The sequence below is a fragment of the Triticum urartu genome, chromosome 5A (assembly GCF_056163025.1).
Source record: "Triticum urartu cultivar PI428250 chromosome 5A, HENAU_Tu73, whole genome shotgun sequence".
NCBI classification, from domain to species: domain Eukaryota; kingdom Viridiplantae; phylum Streptophyta; class Magnoliopsida; order Poales; family Poaceae; genus Triticum; species Triticum urartu.
In genome coordinates this window covers 472,092,741-472,100,894 of record NC_141877.1, presented here as the reverse complement: position 1 = coordinate 472,100,894, position 8,154 = coordinate 472,092,741, and the positions used below count along the sequence as shown (strand labels likewise).

General features: G+C 45.1%; 1 protein-coding gene across 1 annotated transcript; it reads right to left on the bottom strand.

Moving 5' to 3' along the window:
- Positions 1-561: 561 nt before the first annotated feature.
- Positions 562-4,489, bottom strand: LOC125509846 (Mitochondrial substrate carrier family protein). Its single transcript, XM_048674874.2, has 5 exons — positions 4,084-4,489; positions 2,930-3,024; positions 1,752-2,085; positions 1,363-1,600; positions 562-1,189 (listed from the first exon to the last, which is right to left on the bottom strand). Exons 1-5 carry the CDS (start codon positions 4,309-4,311, stop codon positions 933-935), a joined length of 1,152 nt encoding a protein of 383 aa, XP_048530831.1. The 5' UTR covers positions 4,312-4,489; the 3' UTR covers positions 562-932.
- Positions 4,490-8,154: the final 3,665 nt, after the last annotated feature.

Sequence of the window (8,154 nt, the reverse complement as noted above, 5' to 3'; positions counted from 1 at the left end):
CTTCGGTTAGCATATTAGGTTAGGGTTTTTTAGTCCTCGCAGGTGCGGCGCTGTGGATGACGGCGCTTCTTTGAGTTTGTCTTCTGGGCTCCGATCCTTCTTGAGTTCGTCTGTTTGGACATAGTCGACGCGTAGATTTTGCCATCTCCTTGGGAGGATGAGGTTAGGGTTTCTCGCATGTGATGAGATCTTAGATCTATGAAGGGTTCAATGGCGACGACTGCCATTGACAAGCTAAGCCGGCTCTGGTATGGGAGCGACGACAACGGCACATTTTTGGTCACAATAGTGGTCCTTTTGGGGTCTCAAATTTTGGTATAATTTTTATTATGACTAAGATGCTTTGTACTTGCAGTGAACTCCTACAGGAAAACACAATTTACAGTTAGACAACTAATTAAATTAAACAAGAAGATAAGCGCCTATGCAGAGTCGTTGAATCATTTTTATTATGCAATAAGCACCACAATCTGATCTAAGCACCTACGCATTAGGAGGGGCCTTACGCTGCCGGCTGACAAAAGAATACAAGGAGTAGAATACTGACGGCTCACGCCAGAATACAAGGCAGAATACTGACGAGGATGATGGAGAAATGGAGCACACAGAAACATGCCCTCGTTTTCAATCTGTAATCAACCATCCTGAAAGTGGTTGACGAATAGTACCATGCGCAACCATGCATCCCAAATTAGCGAAGGAGCAGCAAACACAAATGCTTCCACTCATCATCGGCCAGACAGCAATCGCACCGGCGCGTCCCTCCTAATCTAACCGTTCGGCACAGGCAGAGGTGGGGGATTCGAAAACTGGGAAAGGATCAGAACCCCCACACAACATTATTCCACCACAGCAACGCCTAGCACTGTCTGTTTGTTCAGTAACTCATCATCCTCGGCCCAGTCGCCTAAGGGCTGTTTCGTCGTCGTCGGCTAGTCGAGGTGCTTGTCCTTCTCGGCCAGGAGGATGTCCTTCCACGCCTCGTAGAACATCCAGGTGATGCCCGAATTCGGCATCACCTTGAGGCAGCTCGCCCCCCACCCGCGGTAGATCCCCAGGAGGCCCTCCTCCCGGATCACTTCTGACAGGGCCGCCACCATGTTGGGCGGGCACTTCCCCTGCAGGGCGCCTACCATGAGCCGCTTCCTCGCCACCTCCAGGGGGAAGCTGATCGTGCTCGCCGTCAGACCTGCATGCAGAAACGACGAGGAAAATGTGATGCCTGTTTACTACCCTCGAGTTCCAAGTAGTTGTTTGGGCAGCAACTGAAATTCCGCTTCTTATGTAGATTCATAGTGAATTTTAAGATATTTCAATTGGTAACCGAATGAAGCTAGTTGCAGGCAGTGCTGAATCCTTTACCTGTCAGAGCTCCGATAATTAGTAGCTCAGGACGGCTCAAGGATTTCTTCTTATGTAGGCGGCAGTATGAGGTCTTGATTGTGTCGTACATAAAGTAGTAGCATGTGCTGTAAGGAAGCATGCCAATTAGTGTCGGGCAGAGGCCAGAATAGAGACCTCTGATACCTTCAGTTCGATATATCTTGCTGAAGGCAATGCTAATGCTAGGATAAGTCACTCGATCCACTGTCAGGCGATCCTGCCATAGAACATAAACAATATGATACACAAGTAGAGTGTGATGGAACAACTGAATATGACACAAGTAGAATGTGATGGAACAACTGAATATATGGCTGGAAAAATAGTTTTAAGTTTTCGCTTCAACATTGAATCAGTTCAGCAATTACCTTAATTACTTCAAGAGGATGGCACATCAATGTACCAGCAATTCCAGCAGCCGCACCAGCAATAGCAACTGGAGATAACAAGTGGAGTGGAATATCGATTTTCATATTACCAAGCTGTATCTTTGGGCATCCATCCTCTTTCCATTTCTCTTGTGCTGACTTCATGCCCCTTTTGACATACTCAAATGTTCCAAGCTCAATTGCTTGAGTGGGAATAATGCGGATCATGTTGATTGTATTGCCCACCCAAAGCCCTCTCCACCCATTATGTTCCATGATCTCCACAAAACTGCCAGCGATATGTCTGGATCCTACGCCTACAACCATTCTTGTCCTGAAATAAATGAATACCATGATATTATGCGACCATTCCTTCATTTTGATCTATACATAACATTATATGACTATAGAACTCCATTAAGATATGTGAGCAAATTAGCATTCAACTTCAGCATATAATGTCATACTCACATATTTCAACTCTCAACTTTCAACACCCAAAACTCAGCTGAAATAAATTTTCACAAATATCTCAGAAAGGCAGGCATAGGATACTACCAAGAATACCGCATCTATAACATTTAGAGACTAATTTGGATATGCACTGCATAAAGTAACATGTTTATACATGAGAATGTGATTATTATGTTCTTGCAAGTAGAAGGTCTACACTTTTAGATTAAATGGAGGCTGAGAGTTAGAGTAGTACAGTGAGAAATTGTGTAGAAAAACATAAGTTTGAAGTCCAATAGCCAACTCAGCAGCCTTGTAGTTTTGTAGCATATCAGTAAGACGGTGTCCTGGAACTTAACTTGTCTGCAAAGGTTGTTTTGAGTTTAGAGATTTAGTACTCAGTTTCCAGTCAACTTTCTCAAACTGGTTACTGGATCAACTATAGTTCACGACACCCAAGTTCTTTAGTGAAGAACTTGAAAAGAAAGAGAACACACGAGTGTAAAAGAAATATCATGCTAAGGCCAGTTAGCTGGAGCACTGATTTCTGGCATCACATCTGAACTCCCAAGTGTGTGCATCAGCCCCAGATCAGAAAGTAAGCTAAAAACCAAGCTTACACCATCAAGGATCAGCACGTTAGGTGTAAAAATCACACCGGAGTACCAGACTTCATGATGAGTAAATAAATGAAACTGCGCGAGTAAAGACGGTAAGATGGTTACCTGATAGTCTCAAGGGGAGCAAGAACAGCTTTGGACATAGCACCAGCTAACGCCCCACTGGCAAATTCTCTAATCTCTCTACTTCTAAAAAATGTCTGCAGTGGATTGGAAAAAAGAACATGTCAAGACAATCACTCACAAATCCATGTCCAGTTACACATTTCAGTTTGGTAGTTGGAACAACTAATTGCAAATATTACATGTGCACACCTCCAGATACATAAATTTATACCACGGAAAATTACAAGTGCCGAAGGGTAAATGTTGTTCCATATGTTTGCCTTTGTTCAAACCCAGAGAATATTCCTAACACAACCAAAAATCTTTTCTCAAGTTACCTAAGCGTATAAAACTAGTTGACTCATTCTAATGTTAAAATAAAATGGAAATTTGAAATGATAGTGCGCGAGGCTTTCATATTCTCTTCCGCCTTTTGAACCTAGCTCATTCTTTCCTCTTGCAGATTCTCATTCTCCACAGCAAAAGGTGTAAGAAGGGGCAAATGGTCTCAGCTTTTAAGTTCTGAATATTATTTCCCAATTGTAGCCTATCCCGGGCCTACAAATTAGTACCAAAAGTCATGCAGTAATTTGTATTGATACTTACTCCATTCGGACGACAGCCGACAGGATTCATGCGCATTGATTGGTCTAATAAGCATGGTCCTAACAATAGTAACACGCATCCACAGAAAAGGAACGAAAAGGCGCAAAGAAAAGTAAGCTAAAAAAAGGTTTTGTTCATGGACGAGTCAAACGAAAAGATGAATAATGACAAATACTGAGATTAGACATGTTTCCTGGGTGCACTGGTGGGATAGGAAACAAACAACTCTGAAACGAATCTGCAAATTGTATTAAACGGAGAAGCAGATTCAGCAGCTACTTTGGACGTCAGGGCAGAATATCCCCCTGTAAAATATCCTCAGCAGATATTTTCGCACAGTTCATGCGCTCCGCTCTGCGCCAAACAGGTCAGAATTCAAACAAGATTTGGTATCGCTGCGTCTACGGCCCTAACTAAACCGAAGCAAGCGAGCGCATCCGTCCAGTGGGGGGCTCGCCATCCGCCCGTTTAAGCAGATGGGAACATCCAGCAGGCTACGAACAGCAGCGGCAGCCTAATAGACTCTCGGATGGGAGGGGCATGCTTACCCTGAAGGCCTCCCCGACGTCCGGCAGCCCGGCGCCGATGACCTTGGCGGCGTCGAGGCCGTCGTCCTTGGGGAGCGCCATGACGAGGAGCTCCTTGTATCCGCCGCCGCTGGAGGCGGCCCCCTTGGCCCCGACCCCCACCCCGACCCCGGCGCCGGCGAAGCCGACGCTGGCGAGGGACAGGTTCCCGGCGCCGCCGCTCCCGCTGGGCGCGTCCTGGAAGCCCATGGCGATGGCGGCGCGTCCGGAAGCGAGGGGGGGTGGGAGGTCGATAATATCCCGGAGGGGAGGGGGGCGGCCGCAAAAAGGTGTCCGCTCGGCGCTCGCGGGGCCCGGGGGCGCGGCGCGGTGTCTGAAATATGGGGGCGCGCGCCCCGCGTCAGTTTTCGTTCTCGGTTGTGTCTTCGGGGTCTTCGTCGGCACCGAGCAGAAAGTGGCGGCTAGGAGGCAGGCAGGCAGGAGGGAATCGGGCTCCAGCGATAGGGACGTAGGGTTTGGGGATGGCCATTGGTTTGCTTGCTGGGCCGCCAAAAAGGAGAGGACTGCTGGAGGAACCCAGGCCCTCTTTAAACTGTATACTCCTATATATTTTCTCAAAAAATAAATCAAACTGTGTATATAGGTTTCTTGGGAGAAATAATCTAAGGACTGCCTTTTTTTAGGGAAAAATTCTAAGGATTGCCTTTTTTGTTCTGAAAATTACTCAAAGGTTTTTTTTCAAAAGGGAAACTTTCATCAATCAAGCAGAGCCATTAGGCCAACTCCACCGCACGACCCTAAATCTATACCCATTTTGTCCGGATTTTGTCCGTATGGGATAGAAATAAGGAGAATAAACGGTGGACAGAGGCCGCACAAACTCGTTGCTCGCAGTGCTACTACCCCATTTTCACCCCATACGTTGTGGTCGTGGGTGCACATGGTGGGCCAGGTACAGAAAAGGAGAGAGTGACATGTGGGGTCGAGACGGACACAGGCGGACGACGAGGACGCAAAGGCGTCCGCTTTCTGTCCGCTTTGGCCCCAAACCTAGAGCAACTTTGGTCTGGAAATGGGGCAAAAACGGACATGGGCCGGACAAAACGTCCGTATGCTCCCATGCGTTGGGTCGTTTGATTTGTCCGTTTTACCTCAAACGGACACAAACAGATCATTTGGGATAAAAATGGATCACACGGTGGAGTTGGCCTAACAATCCTACCGACACAAAAGGTCAATCTCATCGGGCACACAATGCAACCAAACCGCAGTTTTAGGCGAAGAGCGTCGTAATAACTAGGCTAGGATATGAGGAACTTTATTTTGCTCACGGTTAACCAAACTAAAATCATGCTAACGACTGAGTAAAAGTTGTCTGGCATCTCCTACCAGGGCCGCTACTGGCAATCTAGAGCAATCTGTTTCCACTATGAGTTTGTTCGGACTATGAGCAAGCGCCAGGTTTAAGCTGCTAGAACAGCTTCCAAAGCATTAGTGCATCTCTGAATGGATCTGCACGAAGCAAAGATAGTTGTGCCTGTGTGATCCCGCAGGATCATGCCGACACCTCTTGTGCCCTCCTCTTGCCAAGAGCCATCTATGTTAAGCTTTACCCATCCCAAGGGGGATTTAATCCAACGCTCTTTGGTACTGCTACCGCCCGACAACATTTTATGTGGGTTGTTCCTAGTTCGATACCTGATGTAGTCGACTATTGTCTCCCCTGCATTAGGGAGCTGCTTGATGTTGAGTAATGTGTGGATGTAGCTGGATAAGAATCTACTTGATGCTGCTATAGGGGGCGTAGGCTTCTCATGATACACCTCGTTTCGTACATGCCAGTCTCGTCGGAGAGACATGATCATAGGTAGGCGTTCCTCGTCCGAGCAACGATCAAGGTTCACCAGAAGTACAAAATATGCCAAATATAATACAAATTGTGTTGAGATCTTGTGTCACCGAACGACCATCGCCGCAACCGCCAGAACAAGTCACAGAAGCGTAGTTGTCGCCGCTCGCATACTGGAGCTTCCCTTTGAATCAAAGGAATAGTGGCATTTGAATTCCTACTCTTTTATCTCATAAGAATTTGAACATATATTCGGGCCTCTTTTATAGACTCAATAGCGTAGGGTCGAGGCGTCTGCCCGGTGTTTTTTTCCTGTGTTTCCATCCAAACAACTATCCCTATAGCTTTTATGTGTGTTTTGTAACCCTTTAGTTTACATGTGAACCCAGCGTGTTCTCCTTTCGATCGGCTCACCACTTCACCATGGACGGGCGCGAGCGTCCATCGGCGAGCGCATCGAGAAGGGGACCGGATGGTCGTCGTGTCATCTGGAATACTATATGGATGCGCCCTGCTCCCCCTAAGGTACGGGTTTTTGCCTGGCGGTTTTTCTATACTACATCGGACCATTGCACATACTGGTACACTATCGAAGGCATTCATCATATAGAGTTTCTCTCATATTTTGATTGTGAGTTATAATTACATTCAGTTGAAGTGTGTCATTATAAAGTGTATTATCTATTTAAGTTGACATCCAGAGGCATTGTGAAAAAGATATGTCATCACACTTGCATTTCTAAAAAATGCTATATACACAATGTCTTATTGTGATGCTTATAAGTGAGATATGTAGCCGCTTCTTACCCTATGATCTTTCCTACTTATAATGTTTGGAGTTGGTGGTGAGTCCACATGTGAGACCAACAAGCTTAAAAATAAACAAATGCACTTTTACCCACACACATGTGAGACTAGCAACCTTTCAAAAAGGATTTAAAAAACTTCCAAAAGATATAAATAAACAAATGTACCTTTACTCACATGTGGGACTAACACAAATAAACACATTAAGTACTACTTTCATGTGAGAGTGATACCAACACTTACAAAAGGCACAAATAACAAATGCAGAAATACGGCTCCAACACAAAATCATGTTATATCACAAAATAAGAGAGTGACCAGTTTGTAATTCGACAGTGATTATAGTCATTGTCCTCTTTCCCGTCCACGATCATGTGCAGTCAACATACTAATGTTCATTCTCCTATGTTTCTACATTTGAAATGTTGTGTCCTACAAATAACCTACCATGGTATCTTAAGATTCTCCGACGTTTGCCACATGACCTTTGTTGTATTTTTGTTCTTTTTAATCGTGAATTGCACAAAGTCCACATGACACTAATGTCTTTTGATGATATCCTGAGCCTGTCACTTAACTCCTCGCCTTTCTTACAGTTTGTAGCAACACATATGAATTGAATGATATAATTTTTGTGACATGTAATCACCTTTTTTGGTTAAATTAATGATCAGAGTTGGTCCTTGAAATACTCATGTGCCACGTAAATAAGGAAGGAGGGAATGTTTTTAACCCATATTGTATATGGTGGTTGCATCTGTCTATGACATTCTGATGTCTTGTAGATACCCACATCTGTCGTGCTAGGAGGAGACTTGGGGCAAAATACTTGCATGCATCAAGAATTTAAGTCAACGAACTCTATCCATAGAGAAGTCCAAGCATTGGTTGCAGTTGCATTGTACCCCTTGTAGTTTGTGATATCCTTCAACATGTCAACACAAGTCTTAGCTTTCCACAAGCTTCACCAAGCCAAGGAGATCGTCCTCATCATCAAGTTTAGATTTCTAACATGCTAGCTACCATTACTATCTCCATTGAAATAAGTAAGACCATGTACCCGATGGAAATCCATTTTCCCCCTTTTTTGAGATTTTTTTCAACATGTTGGAGAATTCTTGGTATTGACACGTGTATTATGGGGGTGGGTAGAGGTGTGTTTCATGTGTGGCCGTTGCCATTTCTTCCGCTGCTGACTTTCTGTTGACGTGCGTCACATGTTTGCTATTTTTTCCTTTATTCTTTTCATCCAAGTCGGTGCACTGTGGTTGGTTGATGGGTGTCGAAGTTCTTTGTGTCTACCGCATAGTAACTGGGCGGTCCTTAGGTGACAACCGTTTAAGCGGTTGGTTCTAGAGTAGACTGGATTTTTCTAGAGAGTACCTTTTGTACGGCGGTCGCAGCTTTCAAGGAGCATTTTGGGTTGTGCGTTTGTG

Coding starts and splice junctions, on each gene's coding strand:
- LOC125509846 (XM_048674874.2), bottom strand. CDS start 4,311: ATGGGCTTCCAGGACGCGCCCAGCGGGAGCGGCGGCGCCGGGAACCTG. Junction 3,025..4,083: donor ACGTCGGGGAGGCCTTCAGG/GTAAGCATGCCC, acceptor AATCCACTGCAG/ACATTTTTTAGAAGTAGAGA. Junction 1,190..1,362: donor AATTATCGGAGCTCTGACAG/GTAAAGGATTCA, acceptor TTCTGCATGCAG/GTCTGACGGCGAGCACGATC.